General features: G+C 56.4%; 1 protein-coding gene across 2 annotated transcripts; it reads left to right on the top strand.

Annotated features, from left to right (window-relative positions):
- The first annotated feature begins 424 nt into the window (after nt 1-424).
- Nucleotides 425-15,429, top strand: BOK (BCL2 family apoptosis regulator BOK). Of its 2 annotated transcripts, none has more exons than XM_049888749.1 (5): nt 425-512; nt 1,072-1,320; nt 3,757-3,885; nt 10,649-10,812; nt 11,186-15,428. In XM_049888749.1, the coding sequence occupies exons 2-5, from the start codon at nt 1,101-1,103 to the stop codon at nt 11,309-11,311; spliced, it is 639 nt and encodes a 212-aa protein (XP_049744706.1). In that variant the 5' UTR covers nt 425-512; nt 1,072-1,100; the 3' UTR covers nt 11,312-15,428. The 2 variants fall into 2 exon arrangements, with proteins under 2 accessions (XP_049744706.1, XP_049744705.1); XM_049888748.1 differs by having other exon boundaries at nt 495-583; nt 11,186-15,429.
- Nucleotides 15,430-17,169: the final 1,740 nt, after the last annotated feature.

The raw sequence follows: 17,169 nt of genomic DNA on the forward strand, positions 1-17,169 counted from the left end.
CACAGACGGCCTCTAAAATCAATAAGAAAAAGACAGACAACCCAGTTTTGGAATAGAGCCTGGCGTGAACCCAGGCGTCGGGTGTCCGAGCTGGGCCCTAACCATTGGACTCACCGCCTCGTTGCCTGGATCCCGAGAACTCGCGCGTTCCTCCTTAAACGGGGAGGCGGCGGGGGTAGCTGCTGGCGCGTCTCCGCGGCTCCTCCCCCCGGGGTTGCCTTTTCCTTAGAAGGCAAAGCCCCAAGCCTCGCCTCTCGCGGGTGGGGAGTCGCGCCCTGCGCCCCGCGCTCCTCTAGTCCGCGACGCGGGGAGCCAGAGCCCGGAGAGAGCAGAGAGCCGGAGCCCCCGCGGACCCGCGCTCTTGCGCGGCGCGGGCGTGGACGGGGCGGGCACTGGGGCGGGGCGCGCGTCCTCGCGGGTTTGAATGGAAGGATCGAGATCAGTGGAGTCGGCGGCGAGCAGGTCGTGAAGCCACAACTCCGCCCCGGCCCCCGCGCCATGCGGCGGGAGAGGTGAGCAGGGGCGCCCGCGCCATGGGAACGGCGAGGCCGGGGACAAACACCGAGGACGACGAGGCCTGGAGGTGGGTGGCTCGGAGCCCTGGCCTGGGGACAGCTGGGCAGCCGGCGGGTCGCAGCCCCCCTCGGATCCCGCTGCGCGCGGCATGGGCAGGGGTCCTGGGTGTCGCCTGTTTCAGGCACGCTGAGCCCCGTCCCCCGCCCTCGCCGCCCGTGGACTCATCTTTGAGCCGGGATACGGCGGCCCCAGGGCAAGTCGCCATTTCCCGGGGCCCCTCCGACCGCTGGCTGCGCGTGACCGGAGTTTTTCAGACTTAATTCGGAATCTAAAAGACGGCGTGACACAGTGTTTTTGAGATTGGGGCCATAAAAACGAGCCGTTACCGAGGAGGGCTCCGCCCGGCCGGCTACCTACCCCGTGCGCCTCGGCCCGGCGCACAGAGGCGATCGCGGCGCACAGCCGGGGCGCCCCTTCCCCACGCCCGCCCGTCACGCGCCTCGGGGTCGCCTGTCCCCCCTCTGGCTGCGCCCGCTGAGCGCTCCCTGCCCGCAGGTGTGGCGCCCCCGGCTCGCGTCCCCGCCATGGAGGTCCTGCGGCGCTCCTCGGTCTTCGCCGCCGAGATCATGGACGCCTTTGACCGCTCTCCCACAGACAAGGAGCTGGTGGCCCAGGCCAAGGCGCTCGGGCGGGAGTTCGTACACTCGCGGCTGCTGCGCGCCGGCCTGGCCTGGAGCGCGCCGGAGCGCGCCGCGCCCCCGGGCGGCCGCCTGGCCGAGGTGTGCGCCGTACTGCTGCGCCTGGGTGAGTGCGGGCCCAAGGGGGGCCTCCCGGGCTGGGCCTCGATCTCCCGCCAGGTAGAGAGCGGCGCGCGGGAAGCACCACCCAGGCCGGGTTCCCATCCTCCCCGCAGGCCTCCCCGCGCGCCGGCTCACTTCCTAGACCCCCAGATTTGAGATGTTGTGGCCGCAAACAGTAGGACGCTCCTGAAAGAATGAGGTTTGGTGGTAACTCTCCGGAGTGACCCCTGAACTGAGTTAAGCACAAAAATCCTTCGTGGAACCACGTGCCCTGATGTTTGTTTTGGAAAACAGGCTCTCCTAGCTGCTGGCTGCGGTTCTGTCTGAGCTGCTCTTTCCTCTGGGTTTAGAGGTTTCCCAGAGCCCCCTGCCGGATGCTGGGTAGACAAGATCCCACAGGGATGTCTGGGCAGGAGTAGACACCTGTGTGTGCTTGTTTTTGGGGTGATGCCAGCCTTGTAACTCCTCAGTGTCTCCAAGGGTCCTGACGCTGCAGGAGGGCTGATTCATCCACCAACGAAGTTTTTGGGTGCTAGGAGTGTCCCCTCAGGGGAGCCTGGGGGTGGGCGGGGCCATGCCCTAGAAGGCTGGAGCCAGGAAGGGCAGGTAGCTGCAGACATGGCCCCCTGAACTGGTGGCTCTCTGGGCAGGGTAGAGGGGAGAGACTGGCCCAGGAGCTGGCACCCAGAATGAGTGCCCCATGAGAGGGTGTGCCTTACCTCTTCTGGGGTTGGCACAGAACCCCACATTTCACACACCATGCTGGCCCTGTGAGATGTTACCCCTTGTAGACTGACTTGCCCAGAAATGGGGGGGCTCTCTCTGGCAGGGAGACACAGATTCCATGGGGACCAGCACTAAGAGCATCCAGGAAGAGGGTGGTGTTCCCCCAAGGCAGGAGGGAGGGAGAGGTTTCTGAGTGCAGAGAAAGACAAGAGGCTGCAGGGTTTGGGGGTTTGGCCAGGAGTCAGAGAGGCTGGGGTGCAGGAGTCTGATTGGTAGGACTTCCTGAGTCAGCCATCCACTGACCCTCTTTGCTGGGCTGAGGGCAACAGGGCAAGGGGCCCCCTGGAAGGTCCCTTTGGAGCAGACAATTCCTTGGCCTCCTGAGACCCCCTTGGGAGCCCTGGATTGTCAGGAGGAGGTCCCGGCTCTGCCCTGGCCTGCTGTGTGGCCCCAGGGGCCCTGGATTACCCCTTCCCTGGCCTGGAGAGCTTCTCCAGTGCCTACCCCCATTCCCAGTGCCTAGGGCTCAGCCCTTTCCAGATGGCCACCGGGTTCCCAGAGGGAGGCTACGAGGACCTCCAGGTGTTCCTGCACTAGTGATGTCTCCCTGCCCCTCAGCACCTCCAGGTCCTGGGTGCCGTGGGGCAGCGACGCACAGGAAGAAGAAGCCGGGGCCATGGCCCCAGCGGCCAGCCTCGGGGGACCAGTCTTCAGCAGCTCACAAGTCTGTGTGGGAACGGCCAGGCCAGGCCAGCCCAGAAAATTTCCATGCCACCCCTCCCCCTATGTGGCCCTCCTCACTTTAGGCTTTAATAAATTAATTAGATGAAGAGCAGCTGGCTGTGGGAGACGGGCCCTGATCACCCGGCTGCCCAGTCAGGTTTTAATTACTTAGACGGAGAGCACCTGGCCGTGGGAGACGGGCCCTGATCACCCAGCTGCCCAGTCAGGTTTTCATTACTTAGACGGAGAGCAGCTGGCTGGGGGAGACGGGCCCTGATCACCCGGCTGCCCAGCCAGCAGCGTTCTGCTCTTTGCCTTGAGGGGGGCGGGGGGGACACGTGGTCCAATTCAGTGTGGGATTCCAGGTGCTGTTCTCCCAGGGCCAGCAACCTGCTGCTCAGGCCGCTGCAGCGTGTGGGCGCAGCAGGGCGCCTGGAAGGCCTGGGCTGGTGGCCACCACTCTGGCTCCAGGACACCATCGGCACCAGGAAGCCCTGCAGTGCCTGGGGTGTGTCGGGGTCTGGGTGCAGCTCTGCCTCCGAGTGGGTGCCTTCCCGGCGATGATACCCTCAGGGCAATGGTGGAGTGTGGGGCCGCGCCTCAGCCTCCCTGGCTGTGCTCTGGCCATCTGCCTGCCCCCACGCCCTGCTGCCACTGCTGCTGTTGGGCAGGTCGGGTGGCGGCTGTGAGTCACCCACCGAGCAGCAGCAGCCCACGCTCAGCATGATTCCCGCCCCACCGGCCCAGCCGGCTCGCCTAGGGGGCTGGCTTGTCAGGAGGGCAGGGCTGCTGCAGGGGCAGGTCCAGGGGCATCCATAGCACCTCCCTGGCTCCTTGTCCTTGGGCCTTGGTGGGGTCAGATGAGGTCAGGTTAAGTGGGATCAGGACAGGGTGAAATAGGGGTGGGGTCCAGCCCTGAGGAGTGGTCTGGCCCAGTTGCCTCCATGGTGGGTCAGGTGGGCATGGCCCTGTGACTCCGTCTGCCCACCAGGGGATGAGCTGGAGCTGATCCGGCCCAGCGTCTACCGCAACGTGGCACGGCAGCTGAACCTCTCCCTGCAGTCCGAGACCGTGGTGACCGACGCCTTTCTGGCTGTGGCCACACAGATCTTCTCTGCAGGTAGGCTGGCCGGCCATGCCCAGGATCTCCCCTCCCAGCCCCACCTGCGGCCCACCCCCAGCTCCTGGCCACACCTTGGCCTCCCCACCCACCTTGCAGCTTGCAGGCATTTGGGGAGCTCCCTTCTGGGGCCCCTGCAGGTTCGGATTCGCCCAGTACTCAGCATCCAGGCCAGACCTGCCCCTGCCTGCTGCCTTTCCCCGTTGGGGTTCTTTATTGTAGAGTGAAAAACCAACCCAAAACATAGCGACTTAGATCAGGCTGGTGGTTCTGAGGGTGACTTGGGGCCCCCTGGACAGCTCCCCTGGACCCCTACATGGCTATCATCAGGTTGGCAGGGGGCTGGCCCTTTGCTGGAGTGAGGGGTATGGTTGGCCAGAGCCTCCCCATGGCCCGACATGGGCTCCTGACCACATGGCTAGGTTCTGGGGGAGCTGCCAAGAGTGAGCCCCAAGCGGCCCAGTGGATGGACCAGGTTCTTCTGAAGGATGTTTGGAGGTCACACGGTGTCACTGCCAAATTCTGTGGGTCAGAGGGGCAACCTGGCATGGAGGAGAGGCTAGACCAAGGGTGAGAATGGTGGAAGGGGGCTCAATGGGGCATCCTTGGGGCATACAACACCCCTCCCCCACCCAGTCTTTCTGGGTCACTGCACCCTCCTGAGTCTCCAGACGCCCTATGAGGAGCGACTGTCCCCACGTAGAGGTGATCGTCCCCATAAGGAGGTGACCGTCCCCACGAGGTGACCGTCCCCATGAGGAGGTGACCGTCCCCATAAGGAGGTAGCCATCTCTGTGGAGAGTGACTGTCCGCACGAGGAGGTGACCGTCCCTGTGAAGAGTGACTGTCCCCACAAAGAGGTGACCATTCCCACAAGGAGATGACCATCCCCACGAGGAGGTGACCATCCCCACAAGGAGGTGACCGTCCCCACGAGGAGGTGGCCGACCCCATGAGGAGGTGACCGCCCCCATGAGGCGGTGACTGTCCCTGTGAAAAGTGACCATCCCCACAAGGAGGTGACTGCCCCCATGAGGAGATTACTGTCCGCACGAGGAGGTGACTGTCCCCACAAGGAGATTACCGTCCCGAGGAGGTGACCGTCACCATCTCTGACATCTGTGCCTACTGCTCCCCGCCCGCACGGCTACTTGCTTTCTGCGGGCTTCAGGCCGACGGGACCAGTGGCTCCTCCCCAGAGCCTTCTGCTGGATACCCATCCTCCCTGGAGTCCCGTCTCCCTGTGGCTTTCAGACAGGTTCAGCCACTCAGTGGGTTCTGCAGTGGGCCCTCTGCTGACTTTACAGACCTACGTCTCCCTGACCAGGGCCCCCTGTACCTCCCGTGCTGGCAGCCCCAGCTCTGTGAGTCGCCCAGCCCCGTGTCCTCCAGGTGCGTCCAGGTGTTGGATTCGCTGTTGGCGAACTGAACCCTGGCTCCGTGCAGCCCTCACTCCGCAGGTCCTGCACAGTCTGGTGGGGCCTCCTGGACCCTGTGTCTCTGATCAGCGGTGTGACCTTGGCCCGTCCCTCCCCTGCCCCGAACTAGGTGTCGGCATCTGTGGGAAGAATGGGTAGCTCAGAAGTCATGGTCCTCACCTCGTGAAAGTGCAGCCTTGGTGGAGGGTGGCTTTGGGATGGTCTTGTGGCTTCCACCATCTCTCAGAGGAGGAAGTGGCCTGAGAGAGGGGACGTGCGGCTTTCTGAGTTCCCCGCCCAAAGAGACTCCTCTGACCCCGATGGCAGGCCAGATGCCCAGGGTGCCCCTACCCCCTTTTCTTCACACCATTGGCTGACCTCCTTGGTCGTGGACCTCTGTGGCTAAGATGTTGGGAAGGGCGCGGTTGGGGTGCAGCCCCCCCTGGAGTGTTTACAGCACTGAGCTGGCTCCTGGGAAGGAAGTCCACCTGGAGTCGTCCCGTTGGGACGTGGGCTGTGTGGCACCCACCTGGGGGGCTCTGGAGAGGCCCAGACCACACCGTGGGGGGCAGGTGATCACAGGCACCTTGAGTCTCGGGGTTGTCCTCGTGGGAACTGGTGCCGAGGCGTGCGAGGCAGAGCAAGGGGGTGAGTGACAGGCTATGGGGTGGCATGCAGGCCCTGCCCTTGCTCCTCAGGGTGGGCCCCAGCCTGGGCTCTTTTCCCATCTCTGTGCCTTCGGGCGACTGAAGACCAAGTGTCCGCATTGTCTGGAGGGGTGGGGGGTGGGTGGAGGTCCAGGGTGGGCTCTGTGGAGGGGGTGGGACTGGCCGTGAACGACATGACAGACCCCGTCAGCGGCTTGGCCCTTACACGGGGCAGGGGGCATAGCAGGGCAGGTAAGGGGCCGGGGGACTGTAATGGGGGGGCAGGTGGGGGTCCATGGCACAGGGGTGTTGGTGGCAGAAGTATTGCAGCCTGAGCTGGCTGGGGTGGGGCAGCCCCTTACTCTGCAGGCCCCTGGTGGGGGAGGCAGCGGACAGGCCCAGGAGCAGAGTGGGGGTGGGAAGAGTGGGGGCACACTGGCGTCCAGCTGCTGCGGGCCTGGCGCCTGTACGTGGGTGGCCGTGGGCTTGAGCCCGGGGCCTTTCTCTGGGCTGTCCGGCAGCTGGTTTACAAGGCGCGAGCTGGCTTTAAAAGGAAGGCTGTTTCTGAGAGGCAGCCCTGGTCCCTGGGGCTCTGACACTGGGGAGGTGGGGAGACGAGGCCACCTGGGTGGTGCTGGGGCCCAGACAGCAGCCCACTTATCTGCAGTGTCAGTGTCGGCCAGGGTTGGCCTGGACGTGGGAGGGTCTCTGAGGAGGGCTCTCGGTCCACGGGGATGAGACCCTCCCCCCGGAAGTGGGGGGGTGCTTGAGTCTGATAGGGCACAGATGGTGAGACTCATTTACAGGGAGGTGTTTACACCTGGTGGTCCCGTTTGCTGACAGTCTCCACACCCCGCCCTTGGCCCTGTCACTACTCGGGTGGCTGTGGACCTGAGGCAGCGCCTCATGGCTGTGTGACCTGCAGCTACTTTCTTGACCTCTTTGAGACTCCAAAGCAAGAGCAGGGCTCTGGGGTGTGGGGGCTTCCTAGGGGCTCCATGGGGGCTCCCGGGGTGCGGGAGTGTGCAGGCTCTGTGGGGGTTCAGTGGGGACTCCATGCGGGCTCTGTGGGGGCTGCCAGGGTTCAGCAGGTCTGTCCACTTCTGCTGATGAATGGCTGTCAGGCCAGCTTGTGATGTGGGCAGCTCTAGGACTGAGGGCAGAGCTCAGCCGTGGCCATGCCATGTCTCCTGCACCTGGCGGCAGGACAGACGCAGGCCCCCCGGGATGCTGTTCCTGGCTTTGCTCTCACATTGGGCTTGGAATTTCCTTCAGAAGAGAAACAAATCCATTTTTTTCTTCTTATTAAAAGAGGAAAATACTTTAGTCCAGAAAGATCTGAAGATATGGAAGAAATACGTAAAGAACTCCTACAACTCAACAACAAAAAAGACAACCCCATTTGAAAATGGTCAAAGGACTTGGATTGATATTTCTCCAGAGAAGAAATACAAACGGACAACAAGCACGTGAAAAGGTGCTAAACACCATTAGTCATTAGGGAAATGCAGATCAAAACCACACTGAGATATCGCGTCACCCTCACTAGAGTGGCTATTATCAGAAAATTGGAAAATGGCAAGTGTTTGGTGAAGAAGTGGAGAAATTGGGACCCTCACCCGTTGCTGATAGGAATGTAAAATGGTACAGCCACTGAGGAAAACCAGTTTGTCAGATCCTCTCAAGGTTACACATAGAATTACCACGTGACCCAGCAGTTCTCCTGGGTATACATCCAAGAGGTATGAAAGCAAGGACTCAATCAGGTATGTGCTTCAGAATGTTCCTGCAGCGCTTTTCACTGTAGCCAAAATGTGGAAACCCCTAAGTGTCCATCCACAGACAGACGGATGAACCAAACATGGGGATGCGTGCAAAGGAGCACTGCTCAGCCAGGAGAGGAAATGACGTCCTGATGATACGCACAACGTGTGTGAACCTCGAAAACATGCTGAGTGAAATAAGTCAGTCATGAAGGAACAAATACTGTGTGATCCCACGCATATGAAATGTCCAAAGTAGGCAAATTCACGAAGATAAAGGATGAGTGGCTGCTGGGGACTGGGGGTTGTGAGACTACTAATGACTGTGGGGTTTTTCTTTTGGAATGAAACTGGGAATTAGGTAGTGGCGATGGTTGCACAACTGTGAATAGCCTAAAAGCCACTGAATTGTTTAAATGGGTGAGTTTCATGGTATGTGAATTATATCTCAATTTTAAAAAGAAAACAGTGGACCGCAAAGACAGCAGCTAGAGACCATCTGTGCACCTTCCAGGCTCTTGACTCCTCCCTCCCTGACCCCTGCAGAGGCGTCCTCTCACTGGACCTAGGCACCTTCTGGTGTGAGTCCTTCCCTGTCTCACACACATGGGGGTCTCTGCCCTGGGGGCCAGGCCTGCCTTGTGCAGAGGGGACTGATGTGGGCAATACAGAGCCCCAGCCCTGGGGACTCACCTGGCCAGCAGCTCATCATCAGGGAGCATGCCATAAGGTCCTGGTCACCAGGACAGGTATCGATGGATGGCCTGGGAGACCCTTGGAGGATGAGGGGGGCTGGAAGTAAGGAGGCTGCCATTGAGGCTGGGGTGCGGGAAACAGGGTCCCAGGGCTGGCTCAGGTGGTTCATGCCTGGAGATGGGAAGTAAAAGTTAGGGGAGGATTTTGAGCAGAGAATTATGTGGTCTGGTTCATATGTAAGCCTGTCCTGGCTGCTTGGAAGAGTGGAGAGAGAGGCGTGCTTCCTTGTTACATTGTTCTGGAAAGTGCGTGGCTCCCGCGTGGCCTCCACTGCTGCATCCACGTTTACATGGCTGCCCCGTTACTGGGACGTGCGTGTCTCCATTTATGAGTTTAGTCTGATGGATAGCAGTCTACATCTCTCTTTTCAAATAATTTTATTTTTTAGAAAAGTTTTGGGTTTACAGAAAAATTGTGCAGAAAGTAGAGTTCTTGTATATCCCTCCCTGATGCACACTGTCTCCCTTGTCAGCGTCTGGCATGTCTGGCATCCGTGCACTACGTTTGTTACAATCCATGAACCAATGTTGATACGTTGTTGTTCACCAAGGTACATGGTTTACCTGTGCATCTCCCTTTAATTTGCTTGTCTTGGCCTGTTAGTGAGGGTGCTTGTTTTTTCAGTCCCTGGAGAAGGACATCATGCTTGGTAAGGTAGAGGGTCAGTGAAAAAGAGGAAGACTCTCAACAAGATGGATTGACATGGTGGCTGCAACAGTGGGCCCAAGCATGGCAATGATGGGGAGGTTGGCGCAGGGCCAGGTGGAATTGACTTGACGGCACCTAATAACGGACGTATGAATTGGATTTTTCCTTTTGTGAATCACCTGTTCACATTCTGTGCTCATATTTCTTTTGAGAAGTTTCTCTTTTTTCTTCTTTGATTTATAAAATCTATTTATAAAGGAAAGGTATCACAATGAATAAATTACCAGTATTTCCCTTCCTCCTAGATTGTCATGTATCAGTCTTTTCCCTGAAGGGTGGAATTATACTAAGAAAAACTTCCTACATCAAGTTGGAAATTATTCTTGTTTTGTCATCCAGTACTTTTAAGATTTCCTTCACCCTCTGAAACCTTTCCTGGCTTGGGCCATGTTAGAGATTGCCGGCCTGTTCCCAGTGAGACCCCAGTGCAGTGAGGTGTACTGGTCCCGAGCTCATGGTCTGGCCTGGGAAAGACCCCTCCACCCTGGGCTGTTCCTGTCCCGCTGCCTCTGCAGGGCGGCTCGGGACAGCGGGGGCCAGGGCCATGTGCGCCCTCAAAGTGGCTTCACGGCTTATCACCTCCTTGGCCAGGCGAGTGCCAACAAATCAGTCACACACACCCCTGCCTCAGTTTCCCCCTTGCTGAACTGCCTGCTGTCTTTAGTGGGCTGAGTGGTGACAGTTCCACCTCCTGAAACCTGTGACCTATTTGGAAAAGGGTCTCCAAAGATGTGACTGAGGGTCCCGAGATGACGTTGTCCTGGATTTTCTGGGTGGGTCCTCTATCCCCTGACAGTCTCCTTAGAAGAGACAAGAGGAGACATGGACACAGGAGACGGCCACGTGAAGAAAGAGGCAGAGGTTGGAGCGATGCAGCCACAAGCCAAGGGACACCTGAGGCCCCCAGAAGCTGGTTGAGACAAGGAAGTGTCCTCATCCAGAGCCTCTGGAGGGAGCACAGCCCTGTGATCACCTTGACGTTGGACTCTGGCCTCCAGAACTGTGAGAGAATGCATTTCTGTTGTTGAAGGCTCTCAGTCTGTGGTGATTTGTGGCGGCGGCCCCAGAAAGGAACACACTGTCTCCATCACGTTATTTCCTGCCCGTCTGGCAGGCCGTGGCTGGGTGAGGTAGGGGTGTGCCCTGGTGTACAGTTGTGCCCCGGGCCTGGCAGGTGTGCAGGAGGGGCCTGGGGAACCTCCACAGAACCAACAACCCGTGAGGTGAGCAGGCGGCAGTTTGGGCATTCGGTCAGTCCGCTGGGCGCCCACCTGGGTGGGGAGCTGCAGGGAGGGGCTGGCCTCCTGGATTCCATTCCTAACCCTCCTGGGACGGCAGGCAGGAGTGAGGCTCGGAGAGGCCGACTGACACTCAGTGCCCCGGCTGGTGAGGACGCACCTGATCAGGGGTCCTGGCACCGGGGTGCCCTCTCCTCCTGCGGATGCCCAACCATGTCTGTCTCTCCCTGCAGGTATCACGTGGGGCAAGGTGGTGTCACTGTATGCGGTGGCTGCGGGGCTGGCTGTGGACTGCGTGCGGCAGGCCCAGCCTGCCATTGTCCACGCCCTCGTGGACTGCCTGGGGGAATTCGTGCGCAAGACCCTGGCCCCATGGCTGCGGAGGCGCGGCGGATGGGTGAGAGGGGTGGGGAGCAGTGGGGTGGGGCTGCCCAGCACCCCAGAGGGGTGGAGGGCTGGGCTCCTGACCTGGGGACGCCATGGAGTCCTGTGTGGAAGGACATCAGGCCCTCTTCCCCTGCTCCACATCACCGTGCCTCCTGGACCTGGTCCAGCAGCCTCCTCACCCCTCCCCAGCCCCCTCTACCCCTGTCACTGTGTAAACCCGTCTGTGGGATTGGCCGGGTGCCCAGGCCTTCAGTCCAGAGGGACCAGACTGCCTTCCTGAGACAGCTGCGCCCCTGCACACACTCCCCACGACCCTGACTCCCAGAGGCTCTGGGCTGCGCGCCAACACTATCTCTAACCACTGGCCCCTGCTCCCCCCGCAGACTGATGTCCTCAAGTGCGTGGTCAGCACGGACCCTGGCCTCCGCTCCCACTGGCTGGTGGCTGCGTTCTGCAGCTTTGGCCGCTTCCTGAAGGCTGCCTTCTTCATGCTGTTGCCGGAGAGATGAGCTGCTTGCCTGGGCAGTGGCTGCAGCCTGGCCCTCGGGGCTGGCCCAGGAGGCACGGCCCAGAGAGCATCTCCCTCCTTCCCACCCACTGCTGGGGGGCCTGCCCTGAGCCCCATCCCTCGCAGACCCAGGCCTGTGGGTAGGGGAGAGGGGAGGGGATTCTGGGCTGGAGGCGGGTGCTTGGCCTACCTTGTTGTATGGCCTCTCCTGGCATCCGCTGTTCCCCTTTGCTGTGGAGCTAGACACTCGGGGCCCACTTCCAGCCCCAAAAGGGAAGGTCATGGGAGGACAGTCCTCTAACTCAGCCACCCCCCCCGCCCCGCCTCCCCCTACCCACCGTGTTCGGGTCCGCCCCAGGACTCCAGCTGGACTCGGTCTCCGCGGGCAACAGATCCTGCACGTTCAGATGACGGGCACACTGGCCTGGTCAGAGCCCAAGTTGCTGGATCTCTGACCCCTAACCAGAGTGTAAGGCTCATGCCTTGGCTGCTTGACCCAGGTGTGAAGGGGACATAACCTTGACCCTGGGCAGGCCCTTGTGTGGCTGGACAGGCATGGCTCCAGGCTGGCACATCTGACCGATGAATGCAGAACCCTGCAGACGAAGACAGTGCACTTGGTCCCATAAAGTCTCACGTCCGTGAGGGCGGCTCCCTCTGCTTTCCTTGTGGCCCACCCACATACAGCCTCCCAGGACCTGCCCAGCGGCCCCTTTGGGCTCGGATGCCTAGGAAGCTCAGCTCCTCCGGGTGCACTCAAACCCTGACAATGCTCCCCAGCTGGACACGTATGTGACATCCTTCCTGGGGCACCCCAGCCAGCCCCCTCAGCCCCTGGTACTAGCTGCAGGTGCTCGGGAGAGGTCTGCAGGCTGAACACAACACAAGCTGGTGTGATGCTGCTGCTTCCTTTGTAATTTCTCAGCCAAGAAAGATTTCAAGAGGGACGCCCCCCTCATGTGGTCCCTGGGGTGAGGTGAGGCCTGGCCTGGCAGCCATCCCCTGAGAGCCGACCCCTGGGTCCTCCTCACCAGGCTGCCTGCTGGGGGGCCCATGTGTGGGACAGACAAGGGGTCTGCAGAAAGCCAGCCCCAAATTAAGGCACTCAGGTCCCACTGGAAGGCTCCCCATGGCAGCGTTTTCCCTTTAGACAGTGCCACAGCTTTACGTAGTCTCCACCTGTGAACTAGTGAGAGGTGGGGGATTTGCTTGAAAATAACCCCGGGGCAGGGAGCGGGTACGAGAGGGTGCGATGGGAGAGATTCTGGAACTGGTTCTCTTAACTGGTTAGATTGTTCTTTCATATACATGTTTTTTATTATGGTAAAAATATAACAAAACACACCAATTCAACCATGTCTACATGTACAACTCAGTGACATTACGTTCTTCTAGTTTGCAGACATTCCCTGTCCCTTTCCAAGTGGTTTCATCACCATTAATATAAACTTACTGCCCCCTAAGCAAAAAGTCCCCTTTGACCCCTCCCTCTCACCCCTGGTAACCACTAATCATCTTTGGTTTCTGTATCTTTGCTTATTTCATGAGACCATACACTATTTGTCCTTTTGTAACTAATTTCACTCAGTATAATACTTCCAAGGTTCATGTCGTAGCATGTATCGGGGCTGCATTTCCCTTTATGACTGAGTATCCCACTGGTGGCGCAGTGGTCAAGAGCTCAGCTGCTAACTGAAAGACCGGCAGTTGGAACCCACCAGCTGCTCCTTGGGAATCCTGTGGGGCAGCCCCGCTCTGTCCTGTGGGGCAGCATCGACGCCACAGCAGTGGGCTTTAATGAGTGCATGTATACCACATTATGTTTATCCATTCTCATATTTCATTAGATTTAAAAGCACAGTCAGAATTGACTCGGTGACAGTGGGTTTTGGTTTTATCAACTCTCTTCCCAGCAGTAAACAGAGCACAGGTAGTCCATGGTGTGATGTGACAGTAAAGATATACAGAGTATCATTGTTGGGTCCAAAAAGTCAAACCCATTGCCGTCGAGTCGATTCTGACTCACAGTGACCCTACGAGACAGAACGGACCTGCTGCAGAGTTTCCAAGGCTGTTATCTTTATGGAGGTAGGCTGCCTCGGCTTTCTCCCGCAGAGCAGTAGGTGGGTTCCAACTGCCAGCCTTTCGATTAGCAGCTGAGTGTTTTAACCACGGTGCCACCAGGGCTCTGCTGGGTATTCCTAATCAAAAACCTTTATCAGGTGAGGTTCTGGATGGTTATGTATTTGATATCTTAGGTCATTTTAGTCAAACTAACAATTATGAGATTGGCTGGTTGCTCCCAGCTATGCTAGAGAAAGTGAGGAAAGAGGATGAGCCCAAGGCTTTAAAGTCCCAGCTCAGGTAACACATAAAGGACCTGAAAGTTGCCATATGTGCCCCCAAAAGAAAATCTTACTTCCTGTAGCCACAGAACTGAGATTGCTGAAAACCAAACCCAGGGTCTCATCCTGGGGGTGGCTGAATTGCAATGCCCATTGGATTCCCAGCCTCTCAAGTGGCCTGCTTAAAGTGAGGGCACTGATTGGGAAGGAATGAGATACTGAAAGTTGGGATGGGGACATACGGGCAGATACTGGTGAAGCTGGGGACACTGAACCCTAAATTGTGCTGTCTTCTTTGCCAGTAGAATCGGCCTTCCTACCGCTGGCTGAGAAAGTGAGTCCTGCTTTGTCTGAGGAAACCGTAATGACCTCCCCTGAGGCAGGTGCCTTGCAAGATACTGATTGCCCCACTGTCCCTCTGCTTCCAGACCTGTAACTAGTCTCAAGTCCCAGCAGGTCCCAAAAGGTGAGGTATTAAGTGTGACCCACGATGAGGTACACCACACTCTGAAAGAACTGCATGAATTTTCTGATGTATGCAGACAGAAATCCAGGGAATATGTGGGAATGAATATCAAGGGTGTGGGATCATGGTGGAAGGAACAAGTTGGGTCAGTCAGAAATTACTGATATGGGTGTACTAAGCAGAGTCTCTTCATTCAGTATTTCAGCTTGAGGGGCTAGAAAAGGATCTAACAGTTTGTTTGGCTGGTTGGTTGGTGGAAACATGAACCCAAAGGTGGCCTACACCAAATCAGGTGTAAATGCCTTGGTGTACTACCAAGGAAGGTATCCAGAGGTTTAGAGAAATTGGAGTGTTAGGGTAGGTTTCTCATGCCTGACCCACCCACTACCCAGGGAGTGCCCAGGGGACACATCTTTTACCACAACTGTGAGGAGTAAATCTGTGTGGGGAACAAATCATTCTTTTCCCTAAGGTGGAAAATGCTAGCCACAGGACTTACAGTGGGGGCGACTGAATCCCAGGGTGGGAGGAGCCAAGTGGCAGCCGAAATTCCCAAAGACAAGGTGGGCACAGTTACCATAATGGACAGCAGAGTCAAAGCGGGAATCAGAATATAGGCATACCTCGGAGATATTGTGGGTTTGGTTCCAGACCACTGCAATAAAGTGAGTCACACAAATCTTTCGGTTTTCCAGTGCATATAAAAGTTACGTTTACACTACGCTGTAGTCTGTCAAGTGTACTAATAGCATTATGTCTAAAGAAACAATGTACATACCGTAATTAAAAAATATTGCCAAAAAATGCTAACCATTATCGAACCATCAACGAGTCATATCTTTTTGCTGGTGGAAGATCTTGCCTCCATGTGGGCTGCTGAAGGTTGGGGTGGCAATTTCTTAGAATAAGACAACAGCGAAGTTTGCTGCATCGACTGACTCTTCTCACTAAAGATTTCTCTGTAGCCTGAGGTGCCGTGTGACAGCGTTTTACCCACAGCAGAACTTCTTTCACAATCGGGGTCCGTCCTCTCAAACCCCGCCGCTGCTTTATCAGCTAAGCTTACGTGATGTTCTAAATCCTTTGCTGTCACTTCAGCAGTGTTCACAGCGTCTTCGTCAGGAGTAGATTCCATCCCAGGAAACCAGTTTCTTTGCTCATAAGAAACAACTCCTTGTCTGTTAAAAGTTTTGTTATGAGATTGTAGCAATTCAGTCACGTCTTCAGGCTCCACTTCTAATTCTGGTTCTCTTGCCGTTTCCACCACACCTGCAGTTACTTCCTCCACTGAAGTCTTGAACTCTGCAAAGTCATCCATGATGGTTGGAATTAACTTCCAAACTCCTTTTAATGTTGATATTTTGACCTCCTCTCATGGGTCATGAGTATTCTTAATGGCATCTAGAATGCTGAATCCTTTCCAGAAGGTTTTCAATTTACTTTGCCCAGCTCCATCAGAGGAATCACTACCCATGGCAGCTATAGCCTTACGAAATGTATTTCTTAAATAATAAGACTTGATCCATGGGCTGCAGAATGGATGCTGTGTTACCAAGCATGGAAACAACATCAATCTCCTTGTACATCTTCATCAGAGCACTTGGGTGACTAAGTGCATTGTCAATGAGCAGTCATTTTGAAAGGAATCTTTTTTTCTGAGCAGTAGGTCTCAACAGTAGGCTTAAAATATTCAGTAAACCATGTTGTAAACAGATGTGCTCTCATGCAGGCTTTGTTGTTCCGTTTATAGAGCACAGGCATTAGATTTAGCATAATTCTCAAGGGCCCTAGGGTTTTCAGAATGGTAAATGAGCATTGGCTTCCACTTAAAGTCACCAGTTGCATTAGCCCCTAACGAGAGAGTCCTTCTGTCCTTTGAAGCCAGGCATTGACTGCTCTTCTATAGTTATAAAGTCCTACGTGGCATCTTCTTCCAATGTAAGTGCCAGTGTGATGGATCGCTTTTGTGTGGCCTTCCTCGCCATGGTCTTGTGGCTCCTGCCCAAGTAATGGGGTAGGACTGTGCAAATAGGGTTATTGTGACCCACCAACCGGATTGATCAGTTTCGCCACCCTGCTGGGCTTGACATGAGCCATCCCAGAGACAGGAAAGAAAGGATCCCACCATCGCAAAGGAACAACAGCCAGGAGTGGAGAGTGTGTCCTTTGGACCCTGGATTCCTGTGCTGAGAAGCTCTTGGGCCCAGGAGACAGCACTGTTAACACCCAAGACAGCGAGACATGGTGGCAGAGAAACGGTGGCAGGAGAGACTGACAGGAGACAGCACAGTGGGCTTCCTGGTCCACGGAGCGAGAAAGCTGAGTGCCTATTCTGTGGTTGTGATGATAAAATCATGTCGAGTGCTTTACACAATCAAAAATAACTTCAACAAAAAGACCATCTCTGAATTAAACAGAAACAAATGAACCTGTTTATCAAATTGTGCCATAACCACCCAACAAAAACAATTATTCTAATGGTAATACAGTATAGTATCCCCGTAGCTGTCAAGTTGATTCTGACTCATAGCGACCCTATAAGGCAGAGTAGAACTACCCCAGGGTGTTTCCAAGGAGTGGCTGGTGGAATTTGAACTGCTGACCTTTTGGTTAACAGCCAAACTCTTAACCGCTGCACTACCAGGGCTCCATAGAACAGTATGGGACATCTTTTAACGGGTGAGTACGGCTAAGTGCTCGGCTACTTACCAAAAGGTTAGTGGTTTGAATCCACCCAGCAGCTCTGTGGGAGAAAAGATCTGCTTCTGTAAAGATCACAGCCAGGAACACCCTATGGAGCAGCTCTACCCTGTCACACAGGGCTGCTGGGAGTCGGAACAGACTCGGCGTCACAACAACAGCGACATAAAAAGAACAGCAGAAAACAAACTGCATTTGGTAGTCCTACTGTAAGCAGCAGCAGCAGCATCTCGAAACAGTTCCTATAGGATAAAGCAAGTAACGTGAATGGTATAAAGAACCCACATTTTTAGCTTAAAAGAAGATGACATCAAAGAATCTGAGTAAAAAATTCTGTAATCTTAAAAT

Source organism: Elephas maximus, chromosome 6, assembly GCF_024166365.1.
Source record: "Elephas maximus indicus isolate mEleMax1 chromosome 6, mEleMax1 primary haplotype, whole genome shotgun sequence".
In the NCBI taxonomy this organism is placed as follows: domain Eukaryota; kingdom Metazoa; phylum Chordata; class Mammalia; order Proboscidea; family Elephantidae; genus Elephas; species Elephas maximus.